The sequence below is a fragment of the Gymnoscopelus braueri genome (genome assembly GCF_963280865.1).
Source record: "Gymnoscopelus braueri genome assembly, chromosome: 18".
Taxonomy (NCBI): Eukaryota; Metazoa; Chordata; class Actinopteri; order Myctophiformes; family Myctophidae; genus Gymnoscopelus; species Gymnoscopelus braueri.
In genome coordinates, this window is record NC_137618.1 from 37,707,036 (window position 1) to 37,726,750 (window position 19,715).

Sequence of the window (19,715 nt, forward strand, 5' to 3'; positions counted from 1 at the left end):
ACAGTACATTCATTTGCTGATGACGACCTACTGAAAGTTAAATATTTTCTTTGAGACTGAAAGGAACAGACATACTGCAGGCATACCGCAACCGCCGGAAAGGTATCGGGAGACTTGCCGTTCGGAATTCACAGTAATTCGAGACGAGAAGTAATCTCTCACTCCTTTGTGTGCAGAGAAGGGGTTGCTGTCACTGAAAAAAAGCTGACGTGTAGATATATCCCCCTGCAGCGAGAATCACCGTTTTGACACATCCTAAGCAAATCTCGACACAAACAACATCCCCCTGCTTTCATGATGTTGTCAGGGGGAATTATGAATAAAAAAAAGCTTCTTGAGTTTTACTGTAACATCGACCTTTCACACCATTTGAGATGGATTTGTGAAACACAAAGCTAGATGAGCGCGCCACATTGCCTGAGAGAATAATTATCTGTGGTTGACATTAAACGCTGCGATGCGTCCTTGTAATCACAGCGCAATATACTGACATCTTCGTTTTTTCAACGAGTGTCACTTCGAGATGATATATGTTTGCTAGACACGTGTCTTAATTAGTTCAGTGTGTCTGGGTGTGTGTGTGTGTGAGTGAGTGAGACTGAGTCACAGGCTAAAGGGAGGGTCTGATGCTTTCGGAAGGCTGAGTCCAAGAATCAGAGATTTATCCTTTGTTGCTCGTTGGTGTCGCACACTGAAAATAGCCGATCTACAAGCTCACACAACGCGTTGCGCTGGACACGTTGTGAACTTGTAGATTGGCTATTTCGGGCGTGTGACACCCGCACGCAACTAAGTATAACTCAGGCGGAGAAAGGGTATGAGGAGGAGGGAGGGTGTTGGGAGGTCACTCCTCAGGGGAAAAGAATAGGAGTGAGTAGGCCTGGACGGAGGATAAGTGAGAGTGTACTGTTATTAGTGTCTGTACCTCGGATAACCCTTCAGATAAGCCTAGTACAGACTGAGGAGATTCTACTGGCTTAAAAGCTAAGTGTCAGAATTCCTAAGTGACACATGGAGCCACATACAGCGGGGAAGAGGAACCTGAAATATCATACTGGGATCACATTTTAGTTGCATTGTGTCATGAGGCCTGCAAATAATGTGCACTGTCTGTGTGACGGTTTCATTGAGCATAAGGCTACCGTCCAACATGTGCATATACACCATGTTGTGTCTTTCCCCCCTCCAGCATATTTTCAAAATCTGTCCCGACTCTAAAGGCCCCGACACACTGAAAGCGTCAGTGATGAGAACGTCACTGGCGCGTGTCAAGTTAGTTAGTAAGTGGGAGAATTTTAAGTGTCAAAGCGACTCTATTCAGCTGCACCGCAATTAATAATTTGAACCACATCACACTGACCCGTATGAAAGGAGGGACATTACGTACCAAAACACACGCACGCACACAGTTCCATATGCACTCGGATTGGGAAAGACCTGTTGTACCATGATAGGCTACTTTTGTACGTCGTTCTCCTCATTCATGTTTTTACCGAATTAAACTAAGAACTGTTGTTACCGGCTAAATACGTGGAAGAAAGGGCTACTGTAGTTTCACAGACAAACGTATTATCTTTCAGGATCTGTGCACGGCAAAACTTCATCTCTTTCACTAAAAACTGTTTATCTAAAGAGAATTCAGAACGGTCAGACCATACAAGTTTGAAATGAACGTGATGCAATACACAGTCTGTGAGACGCGTCAATGCTCCAAAATAGAACCGTGCTCTGAAAGACACATCAATAGGTTGACGTGTCCACTTGATAACTCCAGTGTGGCTACAGCCATTAAAAAGAAAATGTGTGTTTCTTGATGCCAAGTGCCTGACGCTTTCAGAGTGTCAGGACCTACCTTACCTCGTCTGTTCACACATAAAAACGTGACGCAAAAGCCTAGCTTCAAGTTTAGTACAGATAAAGAAGGAGAATTAAGCCTTTGAGTGTTAAAAACAAGCCAGCTCTCCCTTCCCCCTTCACACACACACACACACACACACACACACACACACACACACTCCTATAACTAATTCCTTACTAGCCCCATATTGTACAAAGGATATAAACTCTTTCATTCATGTGCAACAACTTGCTAACAATTAGTAAGGTTTAATTAGGGGCTTATTGACAGAAACCGTCAATGGCTTTAGAATAAGCCATGCAAAATGGCTTTGTAGTTTTGTGTCTTTTGTAGCTGCCTGATGGTAGCCAGGGGGAATGGCTTGGTGCTATGGCTTTTGGTACAACGGTAGCGCTTGCCTGGCCGCGGTACGCAGTGGTAGCGTGAACAGGTTGTGGCTTGGGTGTGGTTGAGTATCAAGGCCGTTTCTCACATATTACCTGAAGGGAGGAAAGCTAACCTCCAACGTGGTGATGCATACAGTATGTATATGAGTATGAGAAGGAGACGCTAACCTTGCGGTCCTCCTTGAAGAGGTCGGCGGCTGTGGTGAAGTGAGGAACAGCGTTCTTACAGTGCGGACACCCTGAAACAGAAGGCAACATGAAACAGTTATTACAGTATTGTATTACAGTTCATCACGCCTGAGACTATATCGTACACAACATACACACAGATACCCAAACCATAATAACATAATAAATGATACTAATAACACGCACGTGCTCATGCACACACACACATGCACACACACACACACACACACACACACACCTAACATTCGTCATTTACCCCCGTCATATAACATAATGGTACGTTCCTCATAGGATTAGCCCGCATTAGGGATGGCTCACACGTATTTTATGAGGAGTAATAAATCTCGTAAATATGACAACGCATGCACTCTCCCCTCCAGATGCCATCCATACATGTCAACGGTGACGTGGTGGGCGCCAGGGACTGAAATACAGATCCAAAATAGACACAATGGCACAGGCTGGCTTCAGTGTTGATTTCGTCGACTAAAACTATGACGAAAAATGTTCGTCGACTACCTTTTTTCACTGACGAAAACTAAATAAAAACTAAATAAAAGCTAAGCTATGATGACTAAAACTAAGACTAAACATATTGACAATTTCGTCAACAAATAAAAACTTGAATTAAATGTTAGTAGGTGACGACTAGTGGAGAAGAGATCCAGTAGAACTAAAAGACAAGTCATTTTATGTTTGGCTGCGCTCGGGTGTTGCTCGGGTGTTGCGCTACAAGCTCACAACGCGTCGCGCTGCGACGCGTTGTGAGCTTGTAGATCGGCTATTTTCAGCATGCAACCAAGTGTAAAATCAGCCATTACGACGCCATCAAGGCACCGCCAAAATACATCATAGTCGACTAAATCAACAGTAGATTTAGTCGACTAAAATCGTATGCTATTTAGTCGACTAAAACTAGACAAAAACTAAAATATGACTAAAACTTAATGGAATTGTATTCAAAAGACTATGGCTAAAATGTGCTGTCAAAACCAACACTAGCTGGCTTGTATGGTGAGGTTAACACATCATTCCGTAAAGTACCATTTTGTTGTATAAACCTGCAGCATCAGCCCTCTCATTAGTCTATCGCTATTGACATTGGTGATGAACCAGGAAATGACTATTGAGTGCAATGCTGTGAGCTGAGATTAAGTCAGTTAAGTTTAAGTGTATTCTAAGTGTGTAGGTCTGATTTAGCTGAGATCAAGTACATGCATCCTCAACTGCATTAACTGTTGAGCCATTTGGAGCCGTTCTTTTTTTAATACGGTGAAACATCATTGATAAACCCATGACACACTTATCTCGCCAACAACCAAGCTTGAGTTTTACAGGAGACTCATCCTACTTTAATAAGACCTTTGCAGTGAGTGATAATGTCAATTCAGGCCTTTCAGAGTACTTCACATCTATGGCAAAAAAATCAACAGGACTGCCCAATTACTAGGCTAATCATGCTGTCCGTGCAATTCCAGGAATACGGCAAGTAGAAATGCCACTTGGACCGATCATTATACACATTTTAATGACTTGCTACCATACACACTTCAACTCAGTTGACTGGGGTCCCCCGGGGGACTATACTTGGTCCTGTCCTTTCTTCACTCTACACCAAATCTACACGCTCACAACGTGTCACAATATGCTATTTTTAGACATGCCCACCATAGGGACGCTGGGGTTCATGTTGTAAAAAAACAACAACACAGAAACTTTTACATCCATAATGCATAGCGATTTGTTTACTATTCATTCTTACATCCAGCTGAAACAGGGTTGGCTATGGGATCCCTTACTTGGGATACAAAATGACAGTTGACAATTTCAAATACCTCAGAGTGTCACAGGACAATCGACCAGCACATTATTGACACTATCTATCAGTCACCACAAGCTTAAAGGACTTTATGTTGGCCCATCTCCTCCTACTGCTGTACCAGAGCATTATTCAGCCCATCATACTTCACTGTTCCATCCGCTTCTTTAACATGTTATATCTGTTACTGTCCGGGACGAATTCATACGCATAACCAACACTGTTGCCAGGATAGCTGGTCTCCCCACAACCAACCTCGCAGAACTAAATAATAAAGCCACGCAACACATTGCACACAGGTCTGTCAAAACTGATATTGATACAAGGGATACAGGCTATGACCCCTTGTGTCAGGACTACATGACTTGTTCGAACTAGTTAATTTCTAGATGATTATAACAGCTAAAAGGGTAAAGATTTGGGCCCCTTCTGATCCCACAAGTCATTAAGAGCATTAGCACAGTGATCCCATTCTGCGTGTTGGGGCTTTATAGACTCCAATTACAGTGATCGATGACGCCGGCAGCTAGGATGAAGTCTTCATTTTGTAGCACAGGCAGTTGCATGTATGCCCACAAGCACAGTTAGCACACACATACGCACACAAGGCAATACCTGTACCTCATTTAAAGCGTCGATTTCTTCTCTCTTTTAGATTTGCTTCACTGACCTTGCTTTCACCGCGGCTTGCAAAGCTATTACATGCTGAAGTACTCTTGGCATTAAAATGGCACCAAATCCTTACATCAATGTTCAAGTGTTCGGAATTCTGAGCAATAAAAAAAAAAAATACAAATACATAGGGGAGCCTCAAGTTTCTCCAGAAGGAGAGAACAAAGTGACCGATGCAGATAGGTCATTTCTAACAGCGTATACTGTAGGGCTGGCTGAGTACACCCTGACACATGCTGCTGCCACTTACTGTAGACGGAAGAGGAACAAGAAGTGGATAAAAAGCACAGGGCATGTGATTGCGGGAGTTCAGGAATATTTTCTTGACTTTTTCAAAATTCCACATTCCCCCATGGCCTCACCGCAGCTTGAAAGCCGCTAAAAGGCATGTCTGTTGTCAATAATGACACCTGCTGCTCTCATCTCCCTCTCCTCCTGGGAAGAAAGCCTGTCATTTTCGCTTTCTCTTGACGTGTGTAATTACTGTCAGAGATAGATAGAGAGAGAGCAGAGGAGCACATTCTCGTTGGGTTTTAGCCTCAGCAGCTTCTCTCTGCTCATTTCCACAGAGCAGAAGAATGGCTCACCCGTCAGACAAGTGCAACTCTAAAAACCCATTTGTACTAATGCTGTACGAAGGCGTCACATGCCAAAAATAGCAGATCCACAAGCTCGCGATCTTGTAGATTTTTGCCAAAGCGACGCCATCGTACGACGGCGTATGAATGAAGCATAACGAGGGGGCAATGCTAATGTTGCTTCGAGCAATGACTGAGCTCGCTGAATCGTTGTAACGGAACATCACTTAACACAATTTATGCAGTTGATTGCAGATGGGTATTTAGTACATCAGATCAGAGCAGTGCGTTCATTTAATAATTATGTTTAACAAAGAGACGATTAACTCGGCGCCTCCAGAGGATATGAAGTGTGTGGGTGACGGAGGGAGGGGTGGGATTGGGCGACAGCTAGCTCCAGTCGCGCAGATCTGTGTATACCCCCCGCCCCCTCCCAACATACACACACACACACACACACACACACACACACACACACACACACACACCCCTACCCGCTAAACCAGGGGTGGGCAACTTTGATGATGGAGAAGGCCACTATATTTCCAAAATAGCCACTATATTTCCAAAATAGCAGATCTACAAGCTCGAAACGCGTCGCACTGCAGCGCGTTTTGAGCTTGTAGATCTGCTATTTTTGAATTGGAATCCTGAAAAGTAAGTTTATGCATGAAAAAATGCATTAAGTTAATTTGAAATGCTTAACTTTTTGAACTTAAATACAAACACATCGGACATAAAGACAAGAGAATTTTAATAGTAGTCATTAAGCTACTAATATAGACTGAAGTAATTAAAGCGGGTCATGTTTGCATGTTTGGAATTGTAACAGCTGAAATCAATAATATATCAGTATTCCAATATTAACCTGCGGGCCGCATTAAGTGAAGGTGGGGGCCGCATGTGGCCCCTGGGCTGCCAGTTGCCCATGTATGCGCTAAACCTTTGGGAAAGGAAAGACCATACGCGGTTGTGTCTGAAGAAGTCTCTCCAGTCACCATGTATTAGCGAGCAGTTTCATCTCTGCAAATCCACCGATAGACCCCCTCGCACAGAGAAGGTGCAGATCAGACATCTTTAAACCGAGCAAGGGGGGTGTTGAGGGCGTGGGTGTAGAGAGAGAGAGGAGTGGTTTGTTCACATGTGGCATAGCACTACTTCTGGAGCCACGCTTTGTTGCGCAGGGGAGGGGGGCTACAAAAAGGGGCCGTGTGAAGAAGTCTATGAAGGAGGGAATGCTGCACTTCCACTGTCTGTGAAGCCGTTATCAAGAAACGGAGAGCAGAGAGCTCTGTACAAAGTCCCTTTGTGGCCGGGATAGAGGTGCATGTGTGTGCAATAGCATGTGCGATTGTGCGTGCGTGCGTGCGTGCATGTATATGTATGAAAAGGTATTTGAGCAGTTTCATCTCGACAAATCCCCTAGCAGACTTAAGAGCCTGCAGTGTATTATGCGCATAATATGCACACTTCTGTGTTTGTGTATTTGCGTGAGACCCCCAGAGGGAGTGTTGAGTAATGGGGAGGCAGAACTGCATTGTGTGTCGGCTTCCGACCAAAAAGTCTATTCTCAGCGAGCTGAGTCATCCTCTGCTCTCCCTATGGCTTAGGTGGAGTTTATATATTGTGATGATGACGTGCTTGGCACTTGGCAGTCATCATCACCAAGTTACGTACAATACATTTGGTTGATCAAACCCAGGATATGAGGACACTGTGTGCAATAACTTTTCACACGCCCTATTAAGAGTTTCTTTGGATCAGCTAAGGTGATGAATTTGAATGGAAGTCGCTGTCCCTGTCGCTGCACTAGCGACAGGGACATTGTGAAACTCCACGCTCACTGCACTGAACCACTAAACGGCCGACCACTCTGTGTATCGGAGGAAGCATTTGGTAGTCTATACCCTCCCCAGACCCAGACCAACAGTGGGAGGTTTGGGTTGCTCTATGCACAGCAGCCATATTGGAAAGAAATTGGGCCTCTTCTTACTTCCTTCACAGGTGTTACCAATGATACTAATGAAGGGCTCTGTTCCATTCTGGTCAGGGTGCTGATATAGTGCATGTTGGCTCACTAGAAACAGTCCATTTTGGTTCCCAAATGGCCCCTTATGGTGGGTGTGTCTGAGAGTGTACAAATGGAACCAAATGGACCCTTACGGGTCCATTTGGGTCCATTTGTACACTCTCAGAGTTATGGGGGTCCTTGAAAATAAGACAACCACTATGCCACACTAAATGGAACAGAGCCTTAATTAGTATCATTTGTAACACCTGTGAAGGAAGTAAGGAAGGGGCCCAATACATTCCCAATATGGCTGCTGTGTATAGAGCCTATTGACAAAGACAAATGGTGTGGCGTGTGGTGGTGGTTCTTACAGGGAGCGTAGAACATGACCAGAGCATGCTTCTTCTTCTTCAGTGCTTCTCGGAAATCCTCTAATCCAAGATGGCTGACGCTGGATGGCTTGTCCTCCCATGACTGCTCTGGTGGAGGGGGAGCTTGTGGGCTATTCAGGCGAGAAGGCGAAGAGAGCAAAAGAAAACAACATGTTAGACATACCGCATGGCTTTAAAGAGCCGATCCGTCAACTAGTCAGAAGCCCCACCAACAGAAATCATGGAGACATTATGCTGGCATTCTCAGTAAGACTGTATTTTAAGGTCGGTTCTAAAATGCATTATAAGTGCATTTGTAATGCATTATAATGCACGTATAAGGCATTATAAATGTTTATAAATATGCTTAACCACTTATAACAAGGTTTATGAAGTACTGTGCTGAAGTAAGTGCTGGTCATAATGCATTATAAGTTCAACGAAACGGCACACTATAACTAACTACCATAAATTAGTCAGTTCTAAAGTGTCTTTGTTATAAGTTGTTATAAAGAGTGTTATGAAGCCTACACGAGCATTAATATAATGCATTATAAATGCGTGTATAATGCATTAAAGACCCGACCTTAATATACAGTCTTAACGCATTCCAAAATGGATGGATTGAGATTTTGATACAAATCAAACAGTTTTAACAATGTATGTTAATACATTCCTAATTTATGGTCAAAATAGATTCCAGATTGAAAACTTAAACCGTCTCTCTACATGTCTCTCTCCACGAATCAGCATCCCATTGACAAGAAAAAGGAAAGATCTATAAAAACGTGTAATATACTGAGACAGATTGCTGATTTAACAACTGCTCCTCACTGTCTGGAAGACGTCAGATGTATTAAAAACTGGCCTATGCTAACCTCTGCTCCCTTGCTCTTTCCTTTATGGAGCCTCTAATAGCCACGGCCGTACTGGTGCAATCACAGGTCTATTACACTTCCACAATGACCTCTCCATGGGTCAATCCCTTATACTGGAAGGTCGTTAAGATCGTCCATTGGTGCTGATTGATTCTGCACGCCACAGAGTATGACACGAGAGTGGGGTGGAGGAGAGGAGGAGGATATGGCGGTTGAGAAATACAAGTATGTCTTAGCCTCAGAACAAAGGAATGTGGCAGAGTTTATATCTTGTCTGTTTGTAAAAACATACTAATCCAGTCCGGGTATGCTGGCAAGGGGGTGAAGATGGGTCCCAGGTGTGTGTACTGGAATACATTGTGACTCAACACCAACCCAAGGGTTTTAGTCATGTCTTATCGCCCACTACACACTTCACTCATGGGCACTGGGCAGATGTTAGTGTGTGTGTGTGTGTGTGTGTGTGTGTGTGTGTGTAAAGTAACTAAGTATATTTACTCAAGTACTGTACTTAAGTACAATTTTGAGGTACTTTTACTTTACTGGAGTATTTCCAATTGTCTATACTTTTACTTCTACTCCACTACATCTCAGAGGCAAATATTGTACTTTTACTCCACTACAATTATTTGAACACTTTAGTTACTTTGCAGATATACATTATTACATTATAAAACATACATTAAACACTTTAGCCCTATTTTAAACCTAGGCTATTTGAAAATAGCAGATCTACAAGCTTCACAACGCGTCGCGAGCTTGTAGATCTGCTATTTTCAAACATTTTAGTACTTTTACTTTTGGTACTTTGAGTACATTTTTATACCAATACTTTTGTACTTTTACTCAAGTAAATTGTGAATTCCGGACTTTTACTTGTAACAGAGTACTTCTACATTGCAGTATTGATACTCACTTATGCATATACTCGATGAGCTTGTCCTTGTTGCGGAGCTGGGGCAGCGTGTACTTCTCCTCGCCCTTCTCAAAGTATTTGACAGTGGGGAAACCGGAGATCTTGAAGCGGTCTCCTACTGCCTTGTGTATGGTCGTGTCCACAGCTGCCAACGCACCTGGACTCTGTTGAGATATATATGCAGTACAGTACAATACCTTATTAAACCATCATTAAATTCAGAGGGTGTGGAAACAAAGAATCGCACGTCTTTTCCCATGACCCCTGCAAAACGTAGTGAATGAGACCCATTACACAAATTGGACTGACGAAACTGCTTCAAAATTACCCTTCACATTAGGCCAATTAACTTCCATTATCGCCTCTTATTAGTTGGATGCTTAGAAAACCACCAAGGACTGAACACAAGGAGCTTCTCACCCATCTACCTGTTAGTTAACACATATAAATGGACTGTGTTACGCCAGCGTGAGCAGCAAAGGAAGGAGGAGGGCTAAAATAAACGACTTGACGGCTTCTGTGGTCTCAAGGTGAACGAGCCCCCCGGTGCATCTGTATTAGATAATGACCAAGGCTCTTGCCATTGACCTCCAAAACGCCGGGCAGGCAGCCACGCACGAGGAGCAGGTCCAAAACCTCGGGCCACGGGGGGACACTCGCGGGATGAGATAATGGCCAAGATCACGAGGCCCGAGTTTTATAGGCCCCCGGCTGGGGACCTGGCCGATGACCACACCCCCACTAATCAGAAACACAACGCATAGCAGCTGCACCACGAGCCTTAAGGCTAAGTGTTGTCTTTCTTACGATGCGTCGTTGAAACTCGCATACGTCACTTGCAGTTTATGCGAGGTAGTTCTACAAGACAACAGTAATGAGCATGTATATGTACTGTATGTACAGTACGCAGTGGTGTAAAGTAACTACGTACATTTACTCAAGTACTGTACTTAAGTACAATTCTGAGGTATTTTTACTTGACTGGAGTATTTTCAATTTTAAGTACTTTTACTTCTACTCCACTACTTCTCAGAGGCAAATATTGTACTTTTACTCCAGTACAATTATTTGAAAACTTTAGTTACTAGTTACTTTGTAGATTTAATACATTTCGACCATTTGAAAATAGCCGATCTACAAGCTCACAATGCGACGCATTGTGAGCTTGTAGATCTGCTATTTTCAAAAGATTTTTAATACATATTATACATTTGAAAACTTGTGAAACAGGACATTCTTTTGGTTCTTTAAGTACATTTCGATGCCAATACTTTTGTACTTTTACTCAAGTCAATTTTGAATTCCGGACTTTCACTTGTAACAGAGTATTTCTACATTGCGGTATTGATACTTTTACTTAAGTAAGAAATGTGAGTACTATTTCCACCACTGACAGTACACGTAGATGGTGTAGGCTACACTCATTACATACAACACGCACTGCACACAGTCTGGTAGGGACTTACATTTGCATCCTTGTTAAGTATCTCGGCAGCTTCGTCGTACTCTGGCTTCATCTTCTTACAGTGTCCACACCCTGCAGGATGAAATATGAAGTTAAATAAACACACCGCATGAGTCACTAATAACAAAATGGACACAAACGAATGCAACGGCTCAGGCTTTTTTTCCGCTAATGTAAAAACTGGAAAAAAGGAAATGACCTAAACAAAACCAACACACAAGAGTGCCTTAATTGAACAATTTGATCTCTCTTACATTACATTACGTATTCTCTGCGCCGTCTTGACTAATCAGGGTGTCAAAATAAACCGCCGTAATTCACTAGTTTCCTTCCACCTGTTTCCATACCTTCTTGGGGTTTTTTTACGACTGGGGGGAGGGGGTGAGTTGCAACTACTTCAGCACCTTAACCCATTCAGACCGGGAAAGAATCTGTAATTTTTAGATTTCTTTGGGCTATTAAAAAATAGCAGATATACAAGCTACGAGCTTGTAGATCTGCTATTTTTTTGAAAAATCATGAATTTTTTTGCAAATCTTTGAATCTATATATGTTTTTAAAGTGAACATTTGTAACTCAAATCTTTGCTTCTGGGGGATTCTCCAAATGTCTTCTTAATCCTAACAGTTTTTTGAAAAACGTGTTTCTATATCAGTGGTTCTCAAACTTTTTCATGTCAAGGACCCCCAAAATGATATGTATTTGGCCGCGGACCCCCATCTCAAAATATTTTGTAATAGGGACCCCCAGAAGCAAAGATTGGAGTCAAAAAAGTTCCCTTTATAAATATATACATTCAAATATTTGCACAAATCTTCACAACTTTTCAAAAAAAATAGCAGATATACACGCTCATAGCGCGGCGCTATGAGCGTGTATATCTGCTATTTTTAAATAGCCCAAAGAAATCTTAAAATGACACACGGATGCGTTCCCGGTCTTAATGGGTTAACAGGGCCCCCCCCCGGCCCCATTGAGCTTTACACGTCAACCAGGCTCTGTGGTAGAATGTCGGGAAGAGATTAGAGAGAGTCTAGGTTCTCACCTCGTAATGACATGGGGGGGGGGGGGGGTTTACCAGCCATCATACGAAGCCTCTGACATTGTAAATCAAAAGGGGTGGAGGAGGAAAACCTTGGGTGTGTAGAACACCAACCCAAAGGGTTTTAGTCATGTCTTATCGCCCACTACACACACTTCACTCATGGGGCACTGCTGGGCAGATGTGTGTGTGTGTGTGTGTGTGTGTGTGTGTGTGTGTGTGTGTGTGTGTGTGTGTGTGTGTGTGTGTGTGTGTGTGTGTGTGTGTGTGTGTGTGTGTGTGTGTGTGTGTGTAGTGGTGGTGTAAAGTAACTAAGTACATTTACTCAAGTACAGTACTTACAGTGCAATTTTGAGGTACTTTCACTTTACTGTAGTATTTCCAATTGTCTGTACTTTTACTTCTACTCCACTACATCTCAGAGGCAAATATTGTACTTTTACTCCACTATAATTATTAGAAAACTTTAGTTACTGGTTACTTTGCAGATATAAATTATTACATTATAAAACATACATTAAACACTTTAGCCCTATTTTTTAGCCCTATTTTAAACCTAGGGCTATTTGAAAATAGCAGATCTACAAGCTCACAATTGTGAGCTTGTAGATCTGCTATTTTCAAACATTTTAGTACTTTTACTTTTGGTACTTCGAGTACATTTTGATACCAATACTTTTGTACTTTTACTCAAGTAAATTGTGAATTCCGGTCTTTTACTTGTAACAGAGTACTTCTACATTGCAGTATTGATACTTTTACTTAAGTAAAACATGTGAGTACCTTTTCCACTGTGTGTGTGTGTGTGTGTGTGTGTGTGTGTGTGCGCCCGTGTGTGTGTGATTATGTGTGTGTGTGCGCGTGCGCGTGCGCGTGCGCGTGTGCGTGTGAGTGAGAGAGACTGGGCTACTGCGGGAGAAACGGAATAAACTCGGTGAGAGCTGGGGATGGGACACATACTGTAGTACAGGAGATGGTTCCAAACGAGTGGGAGTGTGAAGGGAAAAAGAGGAAGGAAGGGACGGGACAGACAGAGGGAGGTAAAGGGAGAGAGGGATTGGGAGGGGGGAGTGAGAGAAAGAAGAGGAAAAAAACAACTAGAAATGGCGAACGAGAGTGAGACAGAGGTCCTCGCAGAGAGAGAGCTAAGCCCCCGATGCTTAATAGAAATTCAGGAGATGGAATTCAATTATAGGAGGTAGCGGTGCCAGGTCCCAGCATCCTGCTATATACACCTCTCTGTCCTTTAGCCCATCGAGACCTGAAGCCCATTCTACAAAATGTCTTCTAAATCCTAACAGTTTTCTGAAAAAAACGTATGTTTCTATGTCAGTGGTTCTCAAACTTTTTCATGTCAAGGACCCCCAACATGATATGTTGTTCCAGGGACCCCCCCATGAAGCAAAGATTTGAGTTAAAATGTTCGCTTTAAAACAATATATATATTCAAAGATTTGCACATATTTTAACGATTTTTCAAAAACAGCAGATCTACAAGCTCGTAGCGCGGCACTCGGTGCCGCGCTATGAGCTTGTAGATCTGCTATTTTTGAATAGCCCAAAGTGTATTAGCTCAAATCAAAATGACACAGATGCGTTCCAGGTCTCAATGGGTTAGAGGAGTAGGACAGGGTTATTAGCATTATAGATGTTTTGCATAGTTCTACTTTATCAGAGAGAACACAGACGCTATATTTTGTGTGTGTGTGTGTGTGTGCGTGCGTGCGTGCGTGCGTGCGTCTGCAGTACGGCGGCTGTAACGCAAGCTCCCGGCATCATAAATAAACACCGTGTTCCAACCATTTGATAAATATTGCATGAGTATACGAGCAACGAGTGACTGCTAAACATCCTTATTTTTAGATCCAAAGTGACTTTCTAGCGCTCAATACAATGTCTGTCGGTGGGAACGATTAATCTTTGACGTCGTCTTAATGAATATGCTCTTTCGCGGGGCGCTACGCGGTGTAGATAAACACACACGCGTGCACATACGGGGCTGCTGTTACACAGTGTTGAATGAAACAGACATGAAAACTGGCACGCTGCCATTGTCATAACAGTCCCAAGTTTCCTCTCACTTCAATAGGGCCACATTGCAGCGCTGGTGCAGGCTATAAATCAAATGTGATGTGCCTTGGAACGGAATTGCCTCGGTTTCAATTGAGTCGCTATACTGTGCCGTTCATGCTGATTGTGCCGGGCCTTAACAGAGAGTAGACCTGTGTTTGACCCTTCAAAGTGCAGCGTATGAGAAAACAGGGACAGACTTTGTGTGTGTGTGTGTGTGGGGGGGGGGGGTGGGGGTATGAGAGAGGTTACGGTAACAGATGAATATCTCTGACTCAGAGTCAAGGGGGGTTGGTCACAGTCGGGTATTGGGGACACATTTGCACGCACCACCGCAGCAGCTGTGCGCAAAAAGTGCTGAACAACGAGAGGAACGAAAAACAAAGGAGAAACATTCGCTGCTCATTTTCTAAAGTGAAACCGAAGAAGGCAACGGTCGTGACGTTGGGTTAGTGGAGGGTGGTCCTCTGGGACGGCGGTGCAGCGATGGCATGGCATGCCTGCACGTATGTGTGGTTAAAGTGGCCAGCAGGGAGGAAGGGGCCGCTTCTTTACCTTAGTCAGCGAAAGTCTTGACATAATTACCTCTTTATGCACTGGCTCACACACACACACGCATGCATGCATGCACACACAAACACCCCCCCCTAACTGTGCTTTGGTCTCAAAGAGAGTTAAGAGCACAGTCATTCAGGGCCCCATCTGCTAGACCTGCTGCACCGCACACACACACGCACACACATACACACACACACACACACACACACACACACATACACACACAGAAAAACATCTTAATATGGCAATTGTTGAAAGTAGCTTTTACTTTAGAGAGGGACATAATGGGCCCAGTTCTGGGAAGTGGAGCGCTGAATTGGAGTGTGTGCCTACCATTAAGAGTTGAACGTAAATACCCCCCCCCCCTCCCATGGCGTACAGTTGGGTGGCGCTGAGAGGTGGACAGGATTCCAAGCTGATGCTGGTGACTGGGAGACCATTAATCTCACTCTGACAGCGGGGCCATTAACCCTTTAAGGCCTGAGGGTTACGATTCTACAAAATGTCTTCTACATCCTAACAGTTAAAAAAAAAAAAAGTATGTTTCTATATCAGTGGTTCTCAAACTTTTTCATGTCAAAGACCCCCAAAATTATATATATGTGGCCACGGACCCCCATCTCAAAATGTTTTGTTCCAGAGACCCCCCAGAAGCAAAGATTTGAGTTAAAATGTTCGCTTTAAAAATATATATATTCAAAGATTTGCACCAAAATAGCAGATTTACAAGCTCAATCTGCTATTTTTGAATGGCCAAAGTGTAAAATAATGCTTTCTAGCTCAATTCTAAAAATGACACGGATGCGTTCCAGGTCTTAATGGGTTAAGAAAACTGCACTGAGGCAATGCGAGAGCACTATACATGTGCACTTGTGTTAGCGGGTGTGTGTGTGTGTGTGTGTGTGTGTGTGTGTGTGTGTGTGTGTGTGTGTGTGTGTGTGTGTGTGTGTGTGTGTGTGTGTGTGTGTGTGTGTGTGTGTGTGTGTGTGTGTGTGTGTGTGTGTGTGTGTGTGTCTGTGTGTCAAAAAGAAAGAGAGAGGAGCGCTAGAGAGAAAGAAAGTGAAAGGGACAACTGCAAGGTGTAATCTTTTATACGAGTGCGTGGACTGTGAGATGTGCACGTGACACCGCAATGTGCATGTGAGAGACCTGTGTGAACAATGAACATGCGGCCTGCATCGTCGTGTTTGTGTGACCGCATACATGAACGCTATGACTGGAGAAATGTACAAATTAAGTCTGCGTACACTCTGTGTGCTCTGTGGTGTGTGTATCTGTGGTGTGTGTATCTGTGTGTGTGTGTGTGTGTGTGTGTGTGTGTGTGTGTGTGTGTGTGTGTGGGCGCGCATGCCTGACTGTGTGTGGTTGTGACCTGAAAAAGCGTGCACCAGCCGACTGCCTTCAGCTGTGAGTGTATGGTTGACTGGCCAGAGTGGCTGGCGTTGTTGTTAACCCTTTAAGACCTGAAGTGTCTTCTAAATCCCAACAGTATTCTGAAAAACGTATGTTTCTATATCAGTGGTTCTCAAACTTTTTCATGTCAAGGACCCCCAAAAATGATATGCATTCAAAAATATATATATTCAAAGATTTGCACACATTTTCACGATTTCTCAAAAATAGCAGATCTACAAGCTCGTAGCGCGGCACTCGGTGCCGCGCTACGAGCTTGTATATCTGCTATTTTTGAATTGCCAAAGTGTAAAATAATGCTTTTTTAGCTCAAATCTAAAAGTGACACAGATGCGTTCCAGGTCTTAAAGGGTTAAAGGCCAGGGCACCATGCAGAGGCACGGAGCAAAGGGAACCAGTCTTGCTTGCTTCCCGTGCCATCAAAAGGCATGCAAAAATGCTTCTACAAAAGGACATCTAAGAATAGAGAGGCACCTGGGTGAGAAAGACGTAAAAGAAAAGCAAAGGAAGGTGGTGGGAGGGAGAGAGAGAGAGAGAGCCAAGGCAGAGAGCACAGAGGGAGAGAGAAGGAGGAGAAAGAGAGGAAGTCAGAAAGGCAGACAGAAAGAAAGGAAGGGAGAAAAGTCAGGGTGGGGGGGGGGTAGTGGAAAGGAATGACAGAAGATGGGATGCCGACAGAGCTGGGAGAAAAAAAAAGCTTGGATAGAAAAAAGGATTCAGATTGCATTGTATGGCTGCTGCATTCAGAAGGCCTTTCTAAAATGGGAGGAACCTATTTGCATGGTGATGTAGCTATGGCCTGCATTCATTACCGTGAGCATATGCTCCAGACACAAGCTCCCTAGCAACTACAAGGCTGGACTTGAGTTTTAAAAAAAAATCTATTCCAATGACACATGTTGGAATGTTTTGCAAAGTCCTCTGGAACAAATCGTATTGTGTTGCGTGAGCTCCAACAATGACGGCTAGGCTTATGTATGTTCTGTTGTTGTTGTTGTGAGCTCTGATGTGTGATAGAAACAAAGGGAATAAGGGGACGTTTTTTCGGGCTTTTCTGGGGTCAGTTTATAGTTTGTTGTTGCAAAGTAAACGAGCAAAAATGCTTAGGTTTCTTGGACTGTACATCTGAACGTCACATCCACATTGGGATCGCAAGAACATTTGCATAACAGGAAGGCGCAGAAATGAACGGGATTGTGAACCTCAAGTCAGGCCGCTAAATATTTTACAATGTAAACAACACTTTTCTCTCCGCATTATCTTGATGGAATTTACGACTTTAAATGGGCAAAACAGTAGGGTGTCATGGTGGCCAGCTCACAAGTTAAAATAATATTTTAGATACAACATCACCCTATTTCCATGTACTACCCTATACAGACCAATTATTTGTTTACTAACATTGAGACTGAACACACAGGTGATTGTTTCATGCAATCAATTCCCAACATAGGGTGCGTTCGGAATTACAGCAATGAGCGCACTGGCCATTGGCCAATACAAACTAATAGGCGAGTGCGCTCCGGTGCGCAATTTCCGAACGCACCCTCGGTGCTGGACCTGCACGCGCAATACTGGTTCTTATCGCTTGCAACCAGTGTGACGTCGTCTGTTAAGGTGTCTATTGACCGGAGTCCCCCAGAGGTCTATACTAGGTCACCTCCTTTTTCCCTCTACACCAAATATCTTCGCCAAAAATTGCCAATATACAAGCTCACAACGTGAAGCGTTGACAGGCTTGTATATCGGCCATTTGTATTGTGTTTGTAAATCTATATTTTCTCCATGAAATATTTTTGGCTACACTGAACTCAAATTAATCTGTATTTTTTCTAAATACGTTTACATTAAAACGTACTGATGTCGTAACACTGACAGCAAATAGAGGTGCAAAAGTTAACCGTGTTGGACTACCTCACTCGAGCACGTCCCTGTAAGTTGATTTTTAAACCGTAGCCTACTGAAATCAATGGAATCCAACTGCTTCCTCAAAACTCAGTGTGCTTTGGAAATGTTCGCACAGCGTGAGTCATAGTACAATCGCTGGAAATAGCCCATCTACAAAAGTTGTGAGCTTGTAGATCTGCTATAGATCTGGTGTAGAAAAAAAGGGAAAAAAAGAGTGCAACAAGTACAGTGCCAACTCAGGTACATTTGACTAAAAGGTTTAACCCATTAACACATTGGGTGCCAGCATTTTTTCATAACAACTTACGTTGGGTGCCAGCATTCTCCCCATTGACTGCGCTTTGCTGTTTAAAGCTCTAGACTCCACGAGGAGCAAATCCATGTAAAAAAAAACATCCATTCATGTTGCGCGATGACCCTGGCTACAGCCTGGAACGATAACATTTCACTCGCGAGTTACAATGGGGGGGGATCGCGCATCGCGCATGACCGGTTTTCCCCACCGGAAACAGATTCGGAGATATAGGTGTTTTAAAGAAGGAAATAGACAGGAAGTGGATGGCAGCCATGTTTTTGTTTTTCCGGTGATCTATCTGGCCTATCCTTCTCAAGATCACAATGGGTACTCCCAGAGCTGCTCTAGCCCCGCCCGTGTGGAGAAAAACGAAAAAAACAAAAAGACATATTTCACGGTCTGGACCGTGTTCGGCACCGGACCGCTACTCTGCGCAAACACGGTTCAGACCGTGTTTGGCACCCGATGTGTTAAGACCGGGAACGCATCTCTGTCATTTTAGATTTCTTTGGCTATTGAAAAATAGGATTTAGAAGACATTTGTAGAACCCCCAGAAGCAAAGATTTGAGTTAGAAATGTTCGCTTTAAAACAATTATATATTCAAAAGATTTGCACAAACCTTCACGAGTTTCTCAAAAAATAGCCAAAGAAATAAATAAGAAAATGACACAGATTCTTTCCCGGTCTGAATGGGTTAAGTGGTTAAGAACACCAGAAGTGACAGGATGACAAGTGACGCGGCTCGTTCTCTTTTCTCCATGCTTTGGACATGGACCCTGTTGCCGGGTAGCTGTCAGGTGGATTCCGTGGGCTCTTGTTAAAGCGTGCGGGTCCCAGTGCCATGTTAATACTCACAGGGGGCGTAGAACATGACCAGCGCCGCCGGGTGCTCCTCCAGGAAGCTGTCAAAGGTGTCGTCGGTCAAGTGGAAGACCGACGAGTCCGACTCCGACCACGGCACCTCGGGGGTCTTTGGCTGGGGGGGCTGGGGACTGGGTAAGGGAGAGAAAGAGAGAGAGAGAGAGTTGAGTGGGGGTATGTGTGTGAGAGAGAGAGAGAGAGAGAGAGTTGAGTGCAGGGACGTGCACAGATATAATAGACTCTAGGTGCAAGCCGTCTTGACCAGAAGTTTTTTTCAGTTTACAGTATGTAGCTCATGGTGACATCGATCAATTCTGGATTAAAAGCTTCTAATATATTAACAATTCCCCAAAATGTGCATTGCAATTTTCTTCTATAAATCTCACACTACTGGGGCAGCCGGCGGTTCCGCGCGCTGCGCAA

General features: G+C 43.7%; 1 protein-coding gene across 1 annotated transcript in view; it reads right to left on the minus strand.

The window, feature by feature from the left end:
- The window catches only part of pdia5 (protein disulfide isomerase family A, member 5), a gene marked incomplete at its 5' end in the record, with an annotated part of 112,361 nt that overhangs the window by 12,241 nt on the left and 80,405 nt on the right, over positions 1-19,715 (minus strand). The window contains 5 exons of the mRNA XM_080412224.1: positions 2,413-2,483; positions 7,885-8,015; positions 9,679-9,842; positions 11,145-11,215; positions 19,287-19,423. Coding sequence (XP_080268350.1) covers positions 2,413-2,483; positions 7,885-8,015; positions 9,679-9,842; positions 11,145-11,215; positions 19,287-19,423 — 574 coding nt within the window. The remainder of the gene's footprint in view (positions 1-2,412; positions 2,484-7,884; positions 8,016-9,678; positions 9,843-11,144; positions 11,216-19,286; positions 19,424-19,715) is intronic.